Here is a 24,352-nt window from a genome sequence, read left to right as displayed (position 1 = left end):
GGAAGGTAAAGCAAAACATAGGGCAAACAAGAAGGAAGAACTCAAGATTCTAGACAATTATAATAATAAAATGAAAGGAACAGCAGAATTCTAAAACCGAAGACTTTTTCAAGGAAATGTGTTATTTAAATAAGAAAAAAAGAGTATGAGCTGAAATCACAGGAAAAAAAAATATTGTAATTGTTTAATGGAATAAGAGAATAAGTTCTGTACATGAAAACAAGGTCAGTGTTTCATAGATGGAGATAAACTCTGACTCAGATCTTGTCTGCTTGAGTTAGGCCTAACTATTCCACACAACTCAAATCAAATAGAATTAATGAAGATTCTTTTCCTGATAGAACTAATATTTTTTTAAAAATCTCTGGCATTTATAATTAAGTAGTTTTAATTACAAAGTCTAACTAGACTGGAGTCAACCTGATATTTGTATTTAAAGGAAAATAGTTTTTAAACATGTTAGATTCTCTGAAAAGCATTATTTTTTGCTCAGGATTTTTTCCTTAATTTTTAAACCCATGTGTATTTTAAGGGAAATTTAATCCATATGTCCCCGACTCAGTCACACTTAACTCATCAAAATGTTGTTTAGTAAAAGCTATTTGATGTTGAAAAAGCCTTATGAGTCTTTGTAAGTCTTTCTCTCTTTGAATTAGAAAGTTGCTTTGCAGTCATAAATAGTATACCCAAAGGGTTCGTGTTCAGTTTCAAACACAGAATTCACAAAGATCTTAGAGACAGTGTTAACATATGCTCATTTCTTACCAAAGCTAAAATATTTAAACTTCTAAGTTAATTTTTAAATTCAGTTGAAGAGTTGTGAAAATCAGTGAAGGCTTCACCTTGAATATCTATCCTTCTTAGCCTTTCTTCATTATTTTTAGTGTCTCCATGGCCATTTTAGAGTCTGCAAACATTTTACTATATCCATCTCTCTTTATCTGCCAAAGTATGTGTCTCCTCCAACCATGGATTCTGTAGTCCATAAAAACACTTTAAAGGTACTTTTAACTGTAATGATATCCCACCAATCAAATTCTGTAAATTTAAAATATAAAAGGATATAATTCAACTATGTTTATTACACATAAACCATGATTCCAATCATATATAATTTTCTTGCATCTTTTTTAATTTTAAGAATAAGCATTTCTTTGTATGCTGTAGATCTTTCAAGACCACAGTGATGAGATCTCTTTCTTTCTAATAAAGCATTTTAGATGAGACCTATTTTTATTTTTTACTGTTTTCGCTGTATGGAGAGTATCCCACAAAGTAATCTCTTTCAGATTTATAGTTAAACTATAAACTATAGTTAAACTATACCACCAACATGCAAAATAGGGGCAGCTTGCAACTCAAGTACCATCTCTCTCCTAGGAAGCTAATGTTTCATATGCCATGTTTTTTTTTTTTTTAAAGTATACGAATGAGTGAATTTTATTCACTTGTTGAAAATGTATGGGTCACCTCATTTGTCACACTTGGAGGAAAAAAGTGTGAGATAACAAAACTGTTTTCCCAATGTCAGACTGTGGGTTTTAGTTAATTGAAGAAGAGGAAGGGGTGAAGTTTCATTATGGTATCACTGCCTCATTCCAGAGTGTTCTGTGCTCCCTCTGAAAGAATTTGGCACTAATTCACAATTAGGTGAAAAACTGATTTTGCCCCCACATTTAGAGTAGTGCCATGCTGCTGCTGCTAAGTCACTTCAGTCGTGTCCGACTCTGTGTGACCCCATAGATGGCAGCCCACCAGGCTCCCCCGTCCCTGGGATTCTCCAGACAAGAACACTGGAGTGGGTTGCCATTTCTTTCTCCAATGCATGAAAGTGAAAAGTGAAAGTGAAGTCGCTCTGTCGTGTCCAACTCTTAACAACCCCATGGACTGCAGCCTTCCAGGCTCCTCCGTCCATGGGATTTTCCAGGCAAGAGTACTGGAGTTGGGTGCCATTGTCTTCTCAGAGCAGTGCCATACAAAAGGACAAATAAGTCTTTCTGCATACTGAAAATATTTTATTGATTTAATTATTTTGCTTCAATGACTTAGTGCCTCGGAGCCAGAGTCACAGCCTGCAGAAGGATCTCCAACATAAATAGCACTAAGAATAAGTTTTTACATGGAAATCCATTTATATGTAGTTATTCCAGTAGAATCTGCTCCATCAGTTCAGGCATCAGTCCAATAAACTATAAATCTAGAACTTTGTATCAGTAAAAAAGAAGAGAAAGTCAGGCAGAATTTGCTGGCCAAGTATTGTTAAATATCTTCTTTCCAGACAAAGGGTTTAGGCAGTTTTATTGATCAAAAGAGGACCAATAGTAATGTTTTATGTGTTTTTTTGTTGAAAAGTTCTGTTGAATTTTCCCTTCATTTTTAGCAGATGAAGCGGCTAAATATGTTCAATTTGTATCTAAAATAGGAACCTTAAGAACCAAGTATCAGGAAAACTTTCTTAAAAAGTATGGCTGAGTCCCTTCACTTTTCACCTGAAACTATCATGACATTGTTAATCAGCTATACCCCAGTACAAAATGAGGAGTGTAAAAAAATAAAATCTTTCTCTCTCTCTCACACACACACACACACACACTCACACACACAAATAAATCTTGCATCTAAAAATGGATTGTGTGGATAAGTCTGTATTCACCAGGCAGTTTTCAGGGTGTGGGGAGAGGATGAGCTAGTTAAGTAGTAAAGAGTAAGTGCAAATGGGCAAATGATGCCGGGAGATAGAATTTGCATAAGAGAGAAAACAGCCCTACAGGCTGAACACTTCACAACTCTATGAATTAGGTATTACAGTTCATTCTAAGATGTGTAAACTTAGGGTCAGACTTTGGGGTGTTTATTTATGATCACATAACAAATAAGTGGGCCAAGAAGTGAACCCATTCTTTCACCAAAAGCCCTTGTTCATCTACTACATCACTGTTTTCTTTTTTTAATTCTAAGTTATAACCTATTGATGGGTTAGCAAATCAAGTACTTGAACTATTACCAGTGTTATTTGTAAATGAAATAAAAGAGAAAAGATTCAAATAGAAAATGTCAAAATTCATCACACACAATAAAGATAAGAGCTGGAAGGACCTATTTGAGTCCTTATTCTCTGTTGTCAGATCCTAACTTGACTCAGGTTGGATGTGGTTATCCAAGCAAAACAAATATAAAATATTCAACATATACTGTGTGTAAGACATTATGGTGGGTATTTGGGGTAAAAAGACACATGATTAAAGTTCCTGTTTTCAAAGAGTTTACAGTGTAGTGGGAGAACAGATAATGGAATTTAAAAAAAAGTCCTAAATATACAAAGGAAACCATGATAACACAAAACAGGGCCCTTGACCACCATGTGTATTCTGGAAAGCCTTCCTAGAATGGATGTTTCCTGTTTTGAGTCTGGAATCATAAGTTAAAATTTGGAGTTTTTACAGACAACATGTAAACATCATGTGCTAAAATATCACCTTCCCTGTGAAACTACACTAGTTCTCAGTTATTCAGGTCGAAGTATGAGGCAGAAATCTCCGAAGCTGAGATTGACAGGGTTACAGGTGGTGCATTTTGTGCCATGAGGACCCTATATTTTACCCTAAAGGCTACAGTGAGACAATAATGATTTTTAAGCATGGCAATGGAAAGAACTAATTAATTTTAAAAAAATTACTCAGGCTACTGTGCTGATTATGATTTTAGGATGTCTAGACTTGAGGTAAGAGGCTCTTGTTGCCCACATCAGAGGTAATGAAAGCTTGAACTAAACTGGTGGTAGAAGAAAGAGAAGGGGACAGCTTCGAACAACATGGAGGAGGTCAGATGTGAGGGACCATGATAATTAATCAGTTGTGAGGAGTAGGAATGAGGGGAATCTGGCCTGGGAGAAGAAATTATCTAGAAGCTATTAAATGTGTTTGGGAATGTAAAGATGCAGGGCTTTAGGGGAAAGAGAAATGAAGATGACTGGTCATCCTGGTCTGTTGGATATCTGAGTTTTTCAAATATATATGAAGGTTTGTAATTTGAGAGCCAAGTTGGGCATAGAATTCATAATTTAAACCTCTGAGATAACCCAAGGAAAGTAAGAATATATAAAGAGAAGAACAGCAGCCCAAAGTCAGATCCCCTGTGTAACAATAAGGTTTAATTGGCCAACAAAGGACAATGTCTCAGGGATACCAAGAAGGAGGTCAGGAAGAAAGAGAACAGGAGAGAATACAGGCACACCTGGGGGATATTGTAGGTTCTGTTCCACAAAGCGAGTATTGGAGTAGATCAAGTCACATGATTTTTTTGTTTTCCTAGTGCATAGAAATTATGTTAATATTTAAATTATACTATAGTCTGTTAAGTGTGCAATAGCATTGTGTCTAAAAAAGTGAAAATATCTTAATTTTAAATATTATTGTTAAAAAATGTCAACCATCATCTGAGCCTTCAGCTAGTCATAATCTTTTTGCTGGTGGAGGGTCTTGCCTCTATGTGAAGTCTGCTGACTGATCAAGGTGGTGGTTGCCGAAAGCAGGAGTGTCTGTGGCAATTTCTTAACATAAGACCACAGTGAAGTTTGCCACATGGATTGACTCGTCCTTTCACAAATGATTTCTCTGTAGCATGCAATGCTATTTGATCACATTTGCCCACAACAGAATCTTTTAAAATTGAGCTTTGTCCTCTCAAACCCCACCACTGCTTTATCAGCTAAGTTTATGTACCATTTTTTTTTTTTTAAGTATGTATGTATTTATTTACTTGGCTGGGCCGAGTCTTAGTTGTGGCATGTGGGATCTAGGTCTCTGACCAGGGATTGAACCGGGCTCTCTGCACTAGGAACGTGGAGTCTTAGCCACTGGATAACCAAGGAAGTCCCTAGGTACCATTCTTAATCCTTTGTTGTCATTTCCGCAGTCTTCACAGCAACTTTACAGGCAGTAGATTCCATCTCAAGAAGCCATTTTCTTTGCTTATCTATATGAAACGATTCCTCAACTGCTCAAGTTTTATCATGAGATTGCAGCACTGCAGTCACATCTTCAGGCTCCACTTCTCATTCTAGCTCTCTTGCTGTATTTACCACATCTACAATTATTTCCTCCAGTGAAGTCTTGAACACCTCAAAGTCATCCATGAGGGTTGGAATCAACTTCTTCCAAACACCTGTTGACATTTTTATCTGTTCCCATGAATCACAAATCTTAATAGCATCTAGAATGGTGAATCCTTTCCAGAAAGTTTTCAAATTACTTTCCCCAAACCCATAAGAGGAATCACTATTATGTCAGCTGCAGTCTTATGAAATGTACTTCTTACAAAGACTTGAAAGTCAAAACAGCTCCCTGATCCATGGGCTGCAGAATAGACATTATGTTAGAAGGCTTGAAAACAGCATCAGTCTCCTTGTACATCTCCTTCAGAGCTCTTGGGTAACCAGGTGGATTGTCAAGGAGCAGTAATAATTTGAAAGGAATTTTTTTTGCTGAGCAGTATGTCTCAACATTGGGCTTAAAATATTCAGCAAACCAGGTTGTCAACAGATGTGCTGTCATCCAGGCTTCATTAGTTCATTTTACGGATCACAGACAGAATAGTTGCAGCATAATTCTTAAGGGCCCTAGGATTTTCAGAATGGCAAATTTGCATTGGTTTCAGCCTAAAGTCATCAGCTGCTTTAGACCCTAACAAGAGTCAACCTGTTCTTCGAAGCTTAAGGTATTGACTTCTCTGGCTTTGAAAGTCCTAGAAGGATGGCATCCTCTTCCAATAGAAGGTCATTTTTCATCTACATAAAAAAAAAAATCTGTTGTTCAAGATACTGAATTAAATATCTTGGCTAGATCTTCTGGAAAACTTGATGCAGCTTCTACATTAGCACTTGCTGCTTCACTTTTTACTTGTATATTATAGAGATAGCTTCTTTCCTTAAACCTCATGATTCAGCCTCTACTGGCTTCAGACTTTTCTGAAAAAGTTCCTCACCTCCTCTCTCAGCCTTCATAAAGAGAGTTAGAACCTTTGGGTTAGACTTTGGCTTAAGGGAAAGTTGTAGTTGGTTTGATCTTCTATCCAGATCACTCAAACTTTCTCCAGTCGGCAATAAAGATGTTTCCTTTTTTATCATTCATGTGTTCACTGATGTAGCACTTTTAATTTCCTTCAAGAACTTTTCCCTTGCATTCACAACTTGGCTAACTCTTTGGCACAAGAGGAATAGCTTTTGACCTATCTCTGCTTTTAGCATGTCTTCCCCACTAAGCTTAATCATTTCTAGCATTTGATTTTAAGTGAGAGACCTATGACTGATTCTTTCACTTGAACAGTTCAAGGCCAATGTAGGGTTATTAATTGGCCTAATTTCAATATTGTTGTGTCTCAGAGAACAGAGAGACCCAGGGAAAAGGAGAAAAGCAAGAGAATGCACTGGTCAATGGAACAGTCAGAAGAAACACATTTGTCACTTAGGTTCACAATCTTGGTGGGGTTCATGGTGGCCAAAAGCAATTACAGTAGTAATATCAAGGATCACTGGTCATACATCACTGTAACAAATACAATGATAATGAAAAAGTTTGAAATATTATGAGAATTACCAAAAGGTGACACTCAGACGTGAAGTGCACAAATGCTGTTGGAAAAATTGGTGCTGATAAGAGTTTCTGTGTGCAAGATTGCCACAAACTTCAATTTGTTAAAAAAAAAAAAAAAACTCTATAAAGTGCAATAAGCATGAGTTTCATCTGTAATATACTTCAGAAATCAAGGAACTCTGACTCAGTAATTTTCAAACTGATATTCCTTGGAACACAGTTATTTTGAAATATGCTAAAAAGAAAATATGTAGTTAAATATATTTGGGGAATTCTGGGTTTAAAAATAAAACGTTACACAGATTGTGTTTTCTTTTTTATGTTTTTTAATGAATGGAAGGACTTTTCCAAGCCTTTAGCATTTTAATTAACATGTAGGTCCCTAACACCTTGGCCTAGGTAGAGGATGAGAGTGAAGACAAAAGGAGTGAATGGGAGTGATGAACTAAGAGGTAAAAACTGGTGTCTAGAAGCTTAACTAAAGAGAGGAAACCAAGATAAGAGAGAAGCAGAAGTGGGGGAGGGTAGGACCGATAGCCAGGTGGAGAGAGTACCTGACTTGAACAGTACGAAAGTTCAAATTGAGGATGAGCAGTTTTTTTTCTGAAGAAAACTGGAGGAAAAGAAATAACAGTAAATACAGAGGCAGAAAGATCTTTAGATAGAGGAGGACATCAAGATAAATAACCAAATTTTATTTTCTGCAAAATATGAGTACTTCGCTTTTATGCAGTCAGGATGGATGAATGTTCATATGTGGATTTTTCTAGGAAGGGACCAAATATTTAATCATCTTCAAGAGATGTGTGAGCTCAAAAAAGGACAGACACCGCCGCTCCACACTGTGATACCTGAGCTTTAATCTTTGGTTCCTTAACCTAAAAAATATGACATTCAAGGCTACATGTATTTTTTCAGTCTCATCCGGCACTGTTCCCCTTCACATCTATTAACTGCTGTCCCATCTGATTTTCTCCTGTGCGTATCCCGCCCTATTCGTTCAAACTCTTTTCCTGCTCACACACTCTTCCCTGAACATCCACCTATCTGAATCCTACACATCCATCCATCACAACTCACTTCAGTTCACTGCCTCACCTGGCCCCACCATATCCTCCCCAAGAGACTGGAAATCTTACAGTTCGGTGACTGTCTATAGGATTTTTATTATTTTTATGTTCTGCTCTTGGTGGGAGGCTGTATGCCTTGCTGTGCCATGCTAAGTCACTTCAGTTAGTCCAACTCTCCGCAACCCTATGGACTGTAGCCCACCAGGCTCTTCTGTCCATGGGGATTCTCCAGGCAGGAATACTGGAGTGGGTTGCTGTGCTGTCCTCCAGGGGATCTTCCCCACCTAGGAATCAAACCCAGGTCTCCCGGTGTTGCAGGAGGATTCTTTACTGTCTGAACCACCAGGGAAGCCCAAGAACACTGGAGTGGGTAGCCTATCCCTTCTCCAGGGGATCATCCCAACCCAGGAATTGAACTGGGGTCCCCCACATTGTAGGTGGATTCTTTACCAGCTGAACTACCAGGGAAGCCCGGGAGGCAGTATACTTACCAGTAAATACCCTGGAGTCAGGTCACCAGGTTTGAATCATGTCTCTGCCCTTTCCAAGTTGAGTGACCATCCCTAAGTTGCTTCAGCTCCCAGTCTCATTTCCTCTCTGTAAAATGGAAATCATAGCTGTACCTATCTGCTGGTGTGTTATGAGGAACAAATGAGATTCATACATGTCAAGTGCTTTAACAATGCTTAGGTAAACTCTTTCTCCCTTATTCCATACTTATTCCTATATATTTCTTATCTTTGCTATGTATTTTAAGCAGTTTGTGGGTAAGATCCACACCTTATACATTACCGCATTCTCTCAGTGCTTGAAACAGTGAATAATTGAATAATTTTTGCTAGCTACATGAATGAATGAATTAAATGAGTTCAACATTTGTCTCAGTATTTAATTTACAAAGAGAAAACAACTTACACACTGGGAAAAATGTGGCAGTTATAAAATTATGTCATTTAAAAAATAATAGTATGCATGTTATATGTATATATAGCTGGAATGACCAGCTGCATTTTAACTCCTATTGGAGCATATTTTAAAATTGATCTCTTCTATAAAATGCAAAGTCTAGCATATTTTTAAAGAACAACTTGAAATCAATTCCAGAAAAATATAAAAGATGTAATCTGTTATTTTAATTGACCGTTTTACTATGATATATAAATGCAACAAAGATGTATATCATTTTCTGTATTCAGTTGAGAGAAAATAATTCTCTTCCTTGTCTTCAAGTAGCTTATGCCAAATGGGAGCAACAGCCTTCTAAATGCAGACATCTGATGCATTTTAAGTGCTGCAATAAAGATGTGCCCAGGAAACCATGAAAAAGTAAAAACAAGTCAGTCCTCCAACCAAGGGGTGCAAAGACTTAGTCATCCTGGCCCAGTAGATTTAAATCATGTCCCCCAGTTTATTCACTCATCCAATCTAGTAGGAAGTTACTCTTCTTGATCATTAAATGATATCCTAGTGCCATGAAAGAGTCAGTACCCTTCCAGAAACTGAAGAATGGATTCCATATGCTGTACTGAACGTGATATAACTAGAATCACAGTTCTCAGCTGGCTCACCTAGTGAATCCAAAGGCAGAGCAAATTATCACCCACCAACATTGAAATTATAACTGCTTTTTAGTATATGTTTATGCTGGGAAATAATTCAGGAATATTTTACTTAGAGTATATATGCTTTGTAAGCTGTTTTTTCTGTAGAGTTGTCTTTGCCGAAAATGCACTGGTTTTTGTTGGTTTCATTTTAACATAAAGAGTTATCAGGTCTACAAAAGAATCACAAACATAAATGATAGGTTAACTAAAGTTAAGGCCTATCAGATTATCTCTTAGGACTTATAAAATTATTTATTATAAACACATTAAATGGGATTTTAGATAGATGTTCTACCATGGTGAATAGATACTTTGTTAAAATGCAGTCTTCAGTTTATCTTATATAGAGGGCTCCATTGTTTCTGTTTCTGCTTCAGACTCTGGTAAGCTGAGTTTTATCAGAAGTAAGTTTGCTCACCTCTGAAAAGACTCATGTGTATTCTGAAGCATCTGTCTCATTTTACACAGTAACAATCTAAGGAAGACACTGCACAGTGGGATGATTGGTTATTGTTCATCTCAATTTATGGATAGATTATGTTCAAAATTTAAGGATAGATTAGGTTCACTTCCCTGGTGGCTCATCTGGTAAAGAATCCACCTGCAATGCGGGAGACCTAGGTTCAATCCCTGGGTTGGGAAGATCCCCTGGAGAAGAGAACAGCTACCCATGCCAGTATTCTGGCCTGGAGAATTCCATGGACTGTATAGTCCATGGGGTCACAAAGAGTCAGACACAACTGAGTGACTTTCACTTATGTTCAAAAAGTCCCCAAAGAGCATAAAGAGGCCATTTCTTGGGTAGAGTGAGTTTTGTATAAAATTTGGATTTATAGAGTGTTCATAATTGGTAGTGTGGGGAGTGTGTGTGTGTGTTAGGGAAGGAGGTGATAATGCTGGAATGCAAATTTATTACTCTTGGGTTATGTATGCTATGAGTTGTTCAAGTTATATTTTCCTGATTTAAGCAAAAATATTCTGGAATTCTTTTCACTGCAAGAAAAGTTTTTGAAAAATCTCAGAGCATCATTATTCTGGTAATATATTTGGACAACTATCAATATTTTCTGCATTTAAAGAAAACCGTCACTGGTAGACATTTTGTTACTTTCCTTTTTTTTTTTGAGGCATTTCAAATGCTTGAAACCCAGGAAACTCTGGGTAGTAGGAAACTCAGATCTTCTGCAGCATTCACCCCAATTGCCCTCGCCCTTAGGCACATACACAAACACCTCCATTTTCTTAATGGTTAAAGTTTTCCTAGGATTCCAAAACAAAGTTCTAGCTTTCTCATATTCTCATAGTCTTCAGTTGCTTTGAGATTAAACATTTCATTCATGTAATCATATGGTGTAAACATTCTTTTAAATTGGTAGTGCCCTACTTAAAAATAAGTTCAAAGCAGCAATAAATATTTTAGATATGTTCGGTCACTCCTGCCATGAGTTATTTTCCTACAAATTCTATTCTCACTATAGAAGCGTTTGTAAAATTTTACATACTGTATTTTTGTGCTAAAATTTTCTGGGATGATATTCTTTTCCACTAAACATAAAGAATCTCACATTAGTTTTACTTCTTCTAAATAATGCAGGACTGTACGTTTAGTAATTTTACAAAGATTAGTCAATGCTTATTATCCCCAAATAATGGTCTTTTACGTGTTCCAACAGCAAATTGAACATGTGGTTTCAGAGTAATTGAGATTGGAGTAAATCCATATAGCTAATAAAAATTTTATTAATATTAAACTAAGTTTAGAAAATATTCAAGTGACTCTAAAATACATCATAATTTCATGTATACTAAGTATATTTTTTGCCAACTAAAAGTCATCAAGTAATTGTAACAATGCCAATTTTAATTGAATTTCAACTCCTTGTCCATATATATATATATTCTTTGTCTTGCTTTATATTGAAGCTTGTAAGAATTTTAGCAGTTTGAGAATTTAATCACCATAATTGACTTTTAACAGCTGGAATGCTGTTGACTCTCTCCCTTAAAAAAAATGATTAATTCCTGAATCTGAGGAAGAGAAAAGCAGCCTCTGACCTCAGGAAACTGGCCTGACCCTTACAAGGAGGCCTCAGGATCACTGGGAGCTGGCCTGGGGCTCACAGCTCAGTCATGGTGTTCTCCTGTTGGACATAAACAACCTCACAGAACACCAGCATCAGACAAGTCCACATGATGATGTGAGGCAAAAAAACACTATAATTTTGTCTAAGCACAGACAAAAGTAAGATCACTCTATACAACTTACCTGAACATTAACATCCTCCTTTACTCCTTATAGGAGTGACTGCTTCTTCTCTATCAATCACAGTTTTAGCCTAGGTCTAGTCGCCAAGTTGTGTCCGACCCTTTGTGAACCCATGGACTGTAGCCCACCAGGCTCCTCTGTCCATGGAATTCTCCAGGTAAGAATACTAGAGTGGGTTGCCATTTCCCTCTCAAAGGGATCTTCCTGACCCAAGGATAGAAACCCTGTCTCCTACACTGCAAAGTTTTTACCATCCGAGCTACCAGGGAAGGTCTAGTCCTAGATAAGATTAAGCTATCCAATCACAGAATTATTGCCAGCCCTAACAGAGCCCAATCCAGAGCAAAGCTCTTCTTTGAACCCTTCCCCAAATCACTTAACCAGAGCTCTGATCCTACAGCAAGTCCTTTCTGAACCCTCTTACCTAGTCATCTCATGGTTCCTTCCTATCTCCCTCACAGCAGTGAGCAGTTAGCACCGCCTTCTCAACTCCAGTTGTGTTCCTGGTGGTTTTTGGCAGGAGGGTATTGATACATCCGTAGCCCCCAAATTGTGACTATTGAACTAGTAGTTAAGTAAAAATGTAAAAGACCTGTGTAAACTGTAAAGTTCTGTTTAAAAGTTGATGTATCATGACTTCTAGGCTTAGAATTTTGTTCTCAGTAAAATTCTCCAAACCCACAAGTGGTTTTTAACATTCTACTTTTAAATATATATTTGATGAATAGTTCCCTTCCTAAATATAAAACATATGTATTTTCTACTCTACTCTACCCCTCCACTGAATAAAGATCCCATGGCTCTAAAGAGAAGTTAATTCTTCTTAAGAGTTTCCATTGTGCTAGGGTAATAATCTTTGTTCTAGTTCAGATTTTAAATTAGCATCTAAATGGCAAGTCATATCCCTGTCCTCTCAAATAGTAATGGATCAATACTTCTTAGACATTATACTGCCAATTCTAAAAGGTAAGTAACATTTATTTTTCCTTTAGTTAGCACTTTTGATGGTAGAATTTTAAACCACTGGATGTAGCAACAAAAAGGGGGGTGGTTTGGTTCCATCCATTTGTTTCACTATCTTTTAATATCCATCACTTTACTTCTGTGTGTGCCTGAGGACCTTGATATAATGGATCCTTTTATTGCCATGGTACTGATTAGCATGAATAGATCTACATCCAGTCCCCAGTTCCCTACACCCAACAGGAGATGAAATATGTATCTAGTTATCTTCTAGAACAGAATCTGCCACATCACTCTGACGTCTAGACATGCTGCCCTTTCTTAACTATTTTTATTTGGAAAGGAATCCAAGGTTTCCAAATAACCAGATCTTCCACTTGGAAGATGCTGGGTGCTGGTTTGTGACCTTGCCTTATGTAAACATTTTAATATCGGATCCCTAAAATCCAGAGGCTCCCCCAAAGGGGATTAAAACATAATCCCCTCTCTGTTATCGCTGTAGTGGATTAACTCTGTTCTCTCTAGGGCTGGTTTGCTCCCTGAAGGCTACAACAAAAAGACTCAGCGCTCCTTAAACATGCTATGGAATTGGAAGTTGTAATTGGAGATTTCCAAAGGACAGGGGTAAAAATGACACATTAAAGCTGAATATTTCATGAGTGCCTTTCTTAAAGAAGGACCAGTTCGAAGCCCTTTTATAACCGCCCACCACCGCGCCCCCCCCACCCCAGAAAAAAAAAATCCGAATTCAGTAGAACGCATTTGGAGTAAAATCAAAAGGAAACGCAGTCGCCTTTCAGAAAGTCAGAGAAACAGGTAGCGGAAATGTGTTCCCCGTTAAAAGTTCACAGAATTGTGTAATTAAAATTCGTAATACCGTCTATTTCGGTCAATCAGTTTCTGTGGTTTTAATAACGGGTATCATGATTTTTACCTTTTTTCCAATTTGTTTGGATATTTTAAACTGTTTTTTAAGAGAACGAAGCAGTTCGCCATTTTTAATGTTTTTGACCATTCATCGTCTCCAAACACCAGAATATTCTATGAAACCAGAGATCAGTAGCTTTCCGTGTTTAGAATGAGGACTTTGCTGAAGGTTCATCAAGGCCCTAGGATGGGTAGGAAGACACAGTTTCCGATGTGAATCAGGTCACCTTCTTTCTCATCTCGCCCCAGTCAAGAGTAAACCTCCCGGATTTCTACCGGAGAGAAGTACGAAGAGTGGCCTCCAAACGAGCGACACGGCGGCTTAAGGGTTAAGGGAGCGGTTCGAACCGGCCGGAGCGCGGGGGGCTTCGGAGGAGCGCGCGCGCAGACCCTCCAATAAACACAAAGGAGGGCCTGGGGAATAGAAACCCAAATCCACTTGTAATCGTACAACAGATTCGGGCATAATTACTTGAGCAACCTAGATTAAGATTGATGAGCCTTTAAAGTGGCGCTTCAGATCGACCGCCTAGCCCTTTGGAAAGAAAAACCTTATGGAGCCAAGGCGGACCCCTGACTCCGCTCGGCCCCAGCGGAAGCTGCCCGCCCGAGACCCGCGCCGGGAGTCAGCGCGCCCCGGAGCCGGGAGGGCTCCCCGGCTGCGGGCTCGAAGGGGCTGGGAAGCGGCAGAGTGAAAGCAGGGGCTCCTCGTGAGCCCGCCCCGGGCGGGCGGTCCCGACCGGGATGCAGGCTGACACCCAGTTTGCCCCACAGCCACACACGCAACCCCCCGCCCTATAAGCGCGACAGCCGGCCGATTCCTCCCTGGTCCTCCTGCAGCAGAAACGCCCGGCTTTGTGCAGGATGGTCGTGAACTCGGCGTGTGCCGCTCCCTGGAATCGTGGTCTCCGCCGCGGTCCCCGCGTTCGGACGGGGACCAGGCCCGGCCTGCTCGCCGCGGTTCCGGCGGTGCGAACGGGTCTCCCCGCGAGGAGCCGCCGCTCGCGAGGGGCCCGGGCCTGAGCGGCCGCAGGGGACCTACCTTTTCATTGCTTTCCCTCTACCGTTACTGTGACTCATTTAAGTGTGTACTGGAGAGGGTGGGTTGGGGGTTAGGGGGTGCGGAGGTAGAAGGGAATATAATGAGCCCTGGCTACAGAATAACGAATACGTGTTTTTTTTTTTCTAAGTCTATATTTTAAGTACAGACTTGAGGGGAGCGAAGAATGTCCCCGCTCTACGGGGAATCTTAAAGGGGCAGTTAAGTAACCCTTTTGAATTAATATTCTAATACGTGAGATTTTTTAATTTTCGATTTTAACTCAGATGGAAGGAATTCGAAGTAAGCACCTTAGTAGGCACACTTTCTAAAAACCCCTTTACTGAAGCTTAGTTTTTCTAGTCCCCAAAGTTGAGAAAGGGCACTTTGCAGATGCTCTTCTGAGAATCGTTTTGTTCAGTCGTCTTACAATTTCATAATGTTTGGCTTATTACAGGTGAGGAAAAAAATCACTGCTACAATTTTCCTGCTTTTCTGCATAGACAATGTATTTAACGTCCGCGTTTTGCGAGTATATCGATGTGCGCATGGGGATACCTTCCTGCAAGATGCAAACCCGTTAGTGCAGTGGGGTTTACATATTAGACCTGTACCTCTTCACATCCTCCCGCCCATCCTGGGGGGCCGCTGCTGCCCAGTGGATGGGATTTACACGTTGGCTGGTCTTCGGGGACCGTGCTGACTGCCCTGAGCGTCTCTTCCGAACGGAAAGCCCGTGCGTGCTCAATAGAAAATCAGGGCCTGAGAGAGTCATTCTGCACTTTTAAGTTGGTTAATGTCAGCGCCCCACTAACCATGTAGGATTTCTAGGCAGAGGTTGCAAACTTGCTTAGTGAGGGTCACTTATTCGATTTTGTGACCTCTTGGGTTTTTATAGAATTATTTATCTCCAGTCTGGTTATAAGGTAATGTGTAACAACTAACCAGACCTATCTCACATGAAAGGAGCTTGCCACATAATATAGACACTTTTTTTCAGTGCACGTTTAAAAACCTGAGGTGCCCTTCCGGGAGGGATCAAGCAAGGGCAAAGAGGCACAGCCTGACTCCTCTGGTGCCTTCTTCTTTCAGGTCCAGTGGTTCTCAGCACTCCTGCCCAGCTCATCGCTCCTGTGGTAGTGGCCAAGGGGACTCTCTCCATCACCACGACCGAAATCTACTTCGAGGTAGATGAGGATGATCCTGCCTTCAAGAAGATCGACACAAAAGTGAGTTAAAATGATTCCGTGTGCAGTACTGGTGGCTTTGTGGCAGGCAGGAAGTGGTTTTCAATTTTGCTTGGTTTTAAATGACAGTGGGGGAGGGGAGCACATTCCCATCCTCCTCATAGAAAATAAAATGAATGATATAACACTTGATCTATTTTATGGGATTGGAGAATATAGTAACCATCTTAAATCCTGTTATTACATTTTAACAGTCTCTCTGTGCTAGTGCCTTTGTGTGCACTTGGGCAGATTTGGTAGTGAAGCCAGTTGCTCCCAAGTCCCTGGGGTACAGCATCTCAGATTCTCTGGGAAGACTGGGAAAGAGCTCATGGAATTTCTTACTAAGGTCACTTTTAATTTCCAAAAGTATACATTGAAGTATGAATCACTGTTTATTAAAAGATTGTAAGAAAACTATGGAGGGGCATTTAGATATAAATTCATCTCCATTATTACATCCAGTTTTCATCTCCTGAAATAAGAATGAGTTTTATATGTGAATTTAAGAAGAGAAATCGATTCTCCGAGAAGCATTGCTTTAAAATGTGTATACATAGTATGTATTGGTGCTCAGATGTTTAAAGATGAGGTCTTCTATGGTTGTAGTGCCTGACAACATATATTTGGATGATTTGAAATGCATAAGTATTTGTTTATTATATTTTGTTTTGTAAAACTTAAAACCTGAGTATTCAGCAGCTCTATACCTCTGAAGTTTTTTCTGAAATCAATTCCATTGTTGTTTTAACTTTTATGTTACTGTGCCATTTGTAAACTTTTTTTTCCTGAGGCTATCAATTCAAGAACATAAGTCATGCTAGATAAACAAGCATCATTTTACAAAAATCTGCCTTTAAAGTATTTTTCAGAGGCAGTTGTTCTAAAATAGCAAAAAACAAAATACTCCAAAAGATCCAAAACTTTATTATTTGTGTTTAATTTATATATAGAAGTAAAACATTATAAAATGCTATTTGTGGAATAGCAATTAAAAGTCTCAAATTTACCTCCACCTGAATTAACTAACCAAGGCCCTTAGGTGATTAGCCCCTCCCAGACGTGTTGACTCTTAAAATACTCTGGAGGATAGTCACAGGACTTCTTTTATTTCTAGCTCCAAAAGAATAGAATTTTGAAAATGAGTTTGAATGTAGTGCATTTGATTTTAAATCATTTAAAGTTTGTCTTTATGCTTTTATCATTGGCTTGCTCTATGAAGTAAACGGTAATTTTGGATTTCTGATTAATTTATCCTGCCTGGAACCCTTACTGCATAAAATAAGGTTTGACATATATTAGGTCAGAAATTACCTTCATTTTATTAGTATAGTTTTCATATACAAATTTCAAAAGTTTTATTAGGACTTTGTTAAGTTCATTTTTCTCGGAGTTTGTCTGATTTTTAACTCGGCAACCATGACTGTCATGACATATTTCATCCTTATAGTGTCAAAAATTCTACATAAATAATTAACCCAAAAGAGCAGGCTTTCAAGGGTAGATTTAAATTGTTTCTGTTGTCGAATGGAATAGTCTTATAAGTAAGTCAGAAGCTAACAGTAGATCATTATATTGTGTAACTATACAAAAAGAGCTTTTTGCCAATATTTTAAGGTTTTATTTTTAATTATTTCATTAGCATATTTCTCAAAATGTTTAAAATATTCAAGTGGTTCAGTTTTCAAATTTAAGGATTACATCTTTTGACAGGAAAACAATTTAAAGTGAGACACAACAAGTTTTATTTTACTTCATTTATTAGCTTCTAATTAAATAAAAACCAGCAACAGAAATTAAAATCTAAATCACAAAAGTAATTATCCAGTGTATTTCAAGTGCATTTTTCAAATATATAATTCAGATATTCAAGCGTTATTATATAAGCTGAATTCAAATTTCTTTGAATATATTTAAATAACATTTCAAGTATATTTATGGAATGTTAGAAATAGAACAAGCAATATATTTGAAACAAAATGTAAACTTTTTAAAGTTCAGACACTTTTAAAGACAGATAAAAGTACCAGGAGCAAATCTACCTTTAAATTATATCTTTGTTAGTGGAAAATGTCTGGAAGTATCCAAAATGCCAATTTAACTTTTGTTCACCAAATCACAAAATACCAACATCCACACTTTCAAAGACAATGTGAGATCACAATATTTGTTACAAATCAAAATATACATTACACTTTCCTTCAGATGGCATATCCAAATCATGTTTACTCACAGCCAAGATTGCTATAATCCTCTGATAGTTAGCATTCACTGCGGTCTTGCGTTACAGCCAGGCTGTTTTCCGGGTGTTCCTGTGTACTTTTCAAGGGCGATAGGAAATCCTTTGTAAAGAAGTCTTCTAATACTTGTGGGTTTGGGGTGTTCTCCATCTGCTCTCCCTACTTTTTCTCCCCTTGGAGGGGTGGGTGAGATGATGCTTTAAGCGGTTGCCTTAGCACTCCTTTTGAAGGAAGAGATTGTTTGCACTGCTGAGTGGAATATTAGATAGGAATTGAACAGGAAGTTTACACTGCATGAGAACTTTTCAGAATGAATAGTATAATCACATTTCGGCTCTCGATTAAAATTGTGCTCTAAAGTTTCTCTAAACTTTTCGGGTTGGTCAGGATCTCCCTCGCCAGTCGCCACGTTTGTTTGGCAGCGTTCTCTAGAGCCGAGTGAGGTTTGCCTTGAAACAGATCTAAGTTCGGTAGGAAGTAGTGAGGACAGCGCCGGCACTGCAGGCAGGAGATGAGTTGCAGCAAAATCCCGTTCAGCCTGTCACCCAGGCAGGACTCGTCCCAGTCCGACTCCCGGGGATGCTTCTCGCACTCGTAGGAAACCAGAGTCTTCATGTGGTAGTTGTTGAGGGGCTGGCCCGGCAGTTCCAGGTGACGATCCCGCAAGGTTTTGAGGATGGAGAGGCATTTCTTCCTGCAGCCCCCCATCTGCAGTCTGTTCTCCGCTTCCGCGAACTGCAGCACCCAGGCGTCGCTCTCGGCCGAGCTCTGCTTGCCGGCCAGGGAGTGGCACTCCTTGGACAAGAGATTGAACCCTTCCGCTTTGACCTCCGCCACCCGGTTGGGTCCCGGCCAGGGGATGTGGGGAAGTGGCCAGTGGGCAGCACTCCTGGGCCAGATCCCGGTGCATTTAAAAGCCGGGGTGATCTGCACCACGTACCTGTCTCGGATCCTCAGTTTCACTTCGCTGGTGTCCGCCACCATCTTTACCACATCCCTGTAGCTACACTTGTCTACCGCCTGAGCCACCAGCGTCTGAAACCTGGACCGGATTTTGCGCGCCGAGAGGTAGCCGGAGGCAGTAATGAATTCCACCCAGAGGGACATGCTCCTCTTGCGGCCGTCGCTCAACTTGAGCACGGCGCAGCCGGGCAGCGAGCCGTCGTCCACAAAGTTGAACACCCCCATCTGGTTAAGGTAAAGCACCACTTCGAATTCGGTGGGGGAGATGACCTCGAGGCCCTCGTAGCGATTGTCCATCTCGTTGAGAGAGCTGATGAACCGGGGCTCCTGCACCTCCACCTCCTTCAGGACGTCGGAAACTACTTTGCAGACTTCCCGGATGGTTTTGGCAATGGCAGCTTTCCTGGCTTGGCATTTTTCGTTGTAGTATTTATTCAGATGGTAAACCAGCTTGGCTTGGGCCGCTATCATGTTGGGGCAGAGATCCGGGTTGTACACCGGAGTCTCGCAGTAAGCTGTGGGATCCAACGCGGCTGCTAGAGCTGGAGCCAACTTCGGTGGAGAAACGGGCCGCGCGGCGCTCGGAAACTGTACCAGAAGCGTCTCTCCGAAGTGCGGCGGCGGCCGGGGACTCCCTCGCGCTGTTCTCCCCTGCCTTTTATCTTTGAGCCCAGCCGGCCTTAAAGTGAAAGGTTGTTCTCCCCCCACCCCTTCTCTCTCTCTCTCTCTCCGTCTCTCTTCCTCTTTTAAAGAATCCTTCCTGTGTGAGCGAAACGCGTGCAGAGATCACCTCAGTTATAAAAACAAAAGTTGCGGTGAGACCCAGCAAAGCTCTTCCAGGAGTCAAAATAATCAACCCTTTCCGTATTTATTTACGCTTGCCCGTGATCATGGTGTGTGCCGGGCTGTGAATCGGATGGAGGAAAAGTGTGCTGAGTGTGCGTCGGGGGTGAGTGTGCGTCTGTGTATATGTCAGAAGAAGCTGCTGTTGGTTCGTCTTAAGAGCCCAGATGCACTCATGTGGAAATTATAAAGGCAGGGCCAGGCAGGCTGGCGGCCAATCGCCACTGGGCTCGTCACGACGGCCTCCGTCAGCTCCAGCCCGGCTAATTAATCCCCCCTCTTGGATATAGGCACACAAACTAAAGGTAGGAGGCTGCTGCTGGGCAGAAAACCACCCAGGCCACCTAGACAGTTTTGGAAATCAGGAGGAATCTCTCAGCTTTGGTATTAATTGAAGCATATTGACGTTTTGAAAAGACTTGGCAAAGTGGTTCTCTTCTGTGCTGAAAAATCCTGCTTGTCTTTTTAACCGACGAAATGCAAATACAGGTGTACTAATGGTCATCCATCAATTGGTGAATTAGATGGGGTTCTCTAAAACAAAAGTCACTAACTTGCATTTAGAGTGAGATAATTAACGCCTGTTAATCCTGGAGGTCTTTTTGAATGCACGTTGGGAGTTTGCTCTTCAGTGTATATGCAGGCTGGTTTTGGATGGACTGATACCAGTGTAATTTTCTGGATGTTCCCATATTAGAATGATTTTTTTTTTATGTTAACAGCAGTGTTTTACCTATGTTTTTCTCCTCATTTGAAGTTGTTGAAAGGAATCTGAAAATGATTGCTGTTAGATGTTGTCTACTCCAGCTTAAGTTGGGATGTTTAAAAAATGTTTAGTACACCCCTCCCCCCATCTGCAGTCCTCTTTGTACTTTGGTAGACTTGCCCAACATTATAACCAGGACACTAACTTTTTGTACGCACTGGCAGACATATCTGTGAAATAAAACTCTCTGAGATTCAGAGATTATCTTAATGTGAGTTCATAATGAGGTGTGTTTGAATACGTGAAAGTTCAGGAGAGGTCATGGAGATGAGACCTAGGGGCAGATACCTATCCTGAAAATTTGTGTGTTCGGGCTTTCTGTCTTGTTTACAGATGTGTTAATTTAGGATATATCTTCTCTCCTAAGGGATCTTTAGTGGTCATCTGACAGTAGACTTCTAATTTTATAATATTGCAATGACTTGATTAAGGGAAATGGTTAAGATTTTTAAAGAAAATTAATTTGCAGTCACCTGGGATTTTAAAATTTACATATCATTTTTTAAAAAACTTTGAAAGAAATCAATATTTTTAAATTTGGGAATCTAAAAAATGAGGGCAAAATGGATTTATGTAGAGCTTTTTTTTTCCCCCTGTTGGTACCAACTGCGTGCTTGATGTTACTGGAAGTAGAAGAACTACTACTTAGGGGTTCTGTAGTTGTTTTTAAACCTAGGCAGATTTTTAACACCCTACCTTGAATTTAGATGCTGTCTCTTTCAAATGAAGACTATTTCCAGCAAAATCCTATAATTCCTGGAACAGGTTTGTAGGCACTTTCTTTCAGAGCCACTTGTAACAAGATCTTGTTCAGGGCTCCCACTTTCTACTCTAGCGTTTGATTTTTTTTTTTTTTTTTTTTTCCTTTCTTCTTTGCACAGGTACAGCATCATACTTTTTTGTTATCCAAGGGTGGTAGATTCCTATTTAGCTTAAAATAGTATATTAGATTCGGGGCCCACGGCATCCACCTACTGTTCCCCAAGAACCTTGCACCCCCTTAGGAGCAGGGATTGGGCGTAACCGCCAGCCCCTCCCTACTTTGGCACCGATGTAGGTGAACGCACTACTATCTTTTGGCAGTTGGAAGAGAAGGAAGAGGAGGCAAGTCACCGCCGAGGAACCTGCGGCCACGAAGACGAAGATGTGCCGGTGGTCTCTGGGGGAAGCCACCTCTGTCCCCACCCAGTGCCCGTCCCGCGTGCTCCCTGCCGGTCCCGCGGCCCTACGCTCCCTGACCATCCTTCTTGCCTCTATCTGCTCCATGTCCCATAGGTTTTGTGTGTGCGCGCTTATGTGGTATGTGAAAACCTTATTAAGGGTCCCGGGTTTCTCCACGTTTGCTGCAGGCCAAGTGTTCTGCCCACGCTCCCCGCCGCCGCCCGGGCGCACGTGTGGTCGCGGCCGAGACCGCGCTTTCTGGTCCCGGGGTCGCGGGACCCTTGCGCCCAGCGCGCTCTCCCTTGGGTTCAGGTCAGAGTGACCGTTGTTTTCTTGGGCCACCTGCAAATGCCCCCAGTTGTCGAAGACGTCAGGCAGCCTGGGATTCGGAGGCCCCGAGGCCGTTCGGGGGACCGCGGCGGCGGCCGTCCGGGTGGGTCGGACTCGAAGGACTCGAGGCGCGCCGGGCGGTAGCGCTGGAGCCAGGCGCGCAGGTGGCGCATCTTCGGGGCTCACTGTGCGGCTTAATTGGGTTAAAGCAGAGCTAAACGCCAAAGCACTTCGTGCAAACTAATTGGTGTAAGCAAGGCCTTTTCACTAACGATTTGCACTTTGAAGAAGAAAAATGGATGGTGAGAAAAGGACTAAGAAACTCGTTAGTCCTAGAGTGTTCCCGGGAAGTGAAGTCTTTGGGCTTCAAGGACGCTGGGACCGTGTTTTCTGAGCTGCTTCCTTCAGCACCCTTCACGCTGGGAGCTAACAGTGATTTACATAACATAGCATTCACCCACCCGCTCTCATCACCGCGGGTGAACTGGGCGCCCTAGAATAATACTCCCGCGCAAGTATTGCTTGTTGCTGCAACACCGTGATTTTCTGTTACACTGAACACGTGAAATGAATTGCCTTCTGTAGCTGATCCTTCCAGTGATCTCAGACACCTCTCATTGTTGAAGGGAAAATTAAACTGTTCTGAGGAGTGTGCTTTCTATCCTCCCACCCACCTTTTTTTTAATTGAAATGACCTATGGAGAGGAACTTAAAATATATAGTACGCTTTTGTGTAATTCTGCTGATTTTCAGCTAGGCTTCGGAGATAGATCTGATTTGTGGGAGCGATGTATTTAACAATTTTAAAGTAATTTTTATAAAATATCATTTGACCTATGGAACTAATTATTTTATATGGTTGTGTAATGCACGGAAATAGCTTAAAATCAATTTTATTTACTTGTGAAAAGTTCATAAAACAGCTCTAATGACACCAGTCTTGTATAATTTTTTTTACTATAAACATAATCGTAGTAGTTAGTATTAGAATGAAAGTTTGTGTGTGTCCAGTGCTTCAGGATATAAATACTTAATTGTTTTCATTGATATGCTGTGCAGACATCTTTGACAAGAGCTAATAATAGAATGATAATTGAAGAAAACTGACCTAATTGAAGACCCCAAGAATCTCAGGATTTAATGATTGTTTGAGATGCTCATATTTGAGTGGTATTTGGGATTTTAAGGTCTAACCAACTTGACTTTTCCATTTCACTTAGTTCACTAGGTGGCTTTGATTTAGAATGTTCTATTATTTTTAAAAAATGGAGAAAATCACAAGCACACCATTGTCAAAAATTTTAAGAATGTTAATGAATATAAAATAATTAGATATTGTGATCCTTACTACTTCCAAGCATTCAAAATAACAGTGGCGAAATAACTTTTTTCTAAAGTGGTATTTCCTAGGTAACTTATTCTCCCTTCTGTAAACCTACATAACTTATATGGGACACACAAAATAATGGGCAAAGAGACACCCCATTAGATTAAAGAAAAACTCTATTATGTTGAGAAATGTAGGAATGCAGGGTTTCTGTTTTTTTATCCTAATTTAAATATGAATTACATGTTCATAAATTTAAGCAATTGTGACCTTTCATCTGGAAAAATGTATCTGTTAGAGGTTATGCACACACATGTTAAATGCACAGATAGATACTGTTCTGTTTTTTCATTATCTGCTGGCTGCTATTCTACTCACAAGTATTCACGAATATAAAGTTCTATTTTTTTAATATGTGCTTATTACACTGGGGAGATAAAAAGAATATGAAGTTGAGTTTATTAAATTATTTATCCCTACTGCTGGAGTGGTTTTGAAGGCTCATTGTACACATCTGATTTCTTCCTCTGCCCCCACCCACCCCCCACCCCAGAACTCACCTCTTCTTTTTTTAAAATGCACCTAGGCTATTTCATCTGTTTCATTCTGCCAGACACAATATATTTCTTTATTAACACTGGAGAAATTAAAGACAGATATTTGTGCAGGGTTTTCTTTATGTGTCACATTAAATAAAAATAGAGGGAGTTTTTCTGGTGATGTGATTTGATGGTGCATCTATTACCTTTCTTTCTATTGTGACTCCTTATATAAGAATACTTGAAACAAAATAGCTTGAAAGCTTCAAAAGTTTCAGTGAGTTCTTAAAATAATTATTTCATATTTTAATATCATCTATGGCAAAGGAAAGCAGAGAATTGAGATCATTGTTGGCACAATTTAGACCCTATTTTTCTTTAACCAGAGTATCTTGATAATTATGGTTACATTTAAAAATTATTTTCTTAATTCTTCACTTGAATATTCTAGACTGTTGCCTCAGTTTTCCTCATTCCCCTAGTACATGATCATACAGT

At 40.1% G+C, this 24,352-nt stretch overlaps 2 protein-coding genes across 6 annotated transcripts in view; one reads left to right on the top strand and one right to left on the bottom strand.

Annotated features, from left to right (window-relative positions):
- The window catches only part of NBEA (neurobeachin), a 661,454-nt gene that overhangs the window by 437,149 nt on the left and 199,953 nt on the right, over positions 1–24,352 (top strand). For all 5 annotated transcript variants that reach the window (XM_055542371.1, XM_055542373.1, XM_055542372.1 and 2 more), the window contains exon 40: positions 15,552–15,688. In XM_055542371.1, coding sequence (XP_055398346.1) covers positions 15,552–15,688 — 137 coding nt within the window. The remainder of the gene's footprint in view (positions 1–15,551; positions 15,689–24,352) is intronic.
- MAB21L1 (mab-21 like 1) lies at positions 17,428–19,869 on the bottom strand. Its single transcript, XM_055542374.1, has one exon. The coding sequence runs from the start codon at positions 19,357–19,359 to the stop codon at positions 18,280–18,282; it is 1,080 nt and encodes a 359-aa protein (XP_055398349.1). The 5' UTR covers positions 19,360–19,869; the 3' UTR covers positions 17,428–18,279.

The sequence above is a fragment of the Bubalus kerabau genome, chromosome 12 (assembly GCF_029407905.1).
Source record: "Bubalus kerabau isolate K-KA32 ecotype Philippines breed swamp buffalo chromosome 12, PCC_UOA_SB_1v2, whole genome shotgun sequence".
Taxonomy (NCBI): Eukaryota; Metazoa; Chordata; class Mammalia; order Artiodactyla; family Bovidae; genus Bubalus; species Bubalus kerabau.
The sequence above is the reverse complement of the archived record's forward strand: the minus strand, read 5'-3'. Positions and strand labels throughout refer to the sequence as shown.

Bases quoted from the DNA above. Each gene is read 5' to 3' on its own strand.
- MAB21L1 (XM_055542374.1), bottom strand. From the start codon at position 19,359: ATGATAGCGGCCCAAGCCAAGCTGGTTTACCATCTGAATAAATACTAC.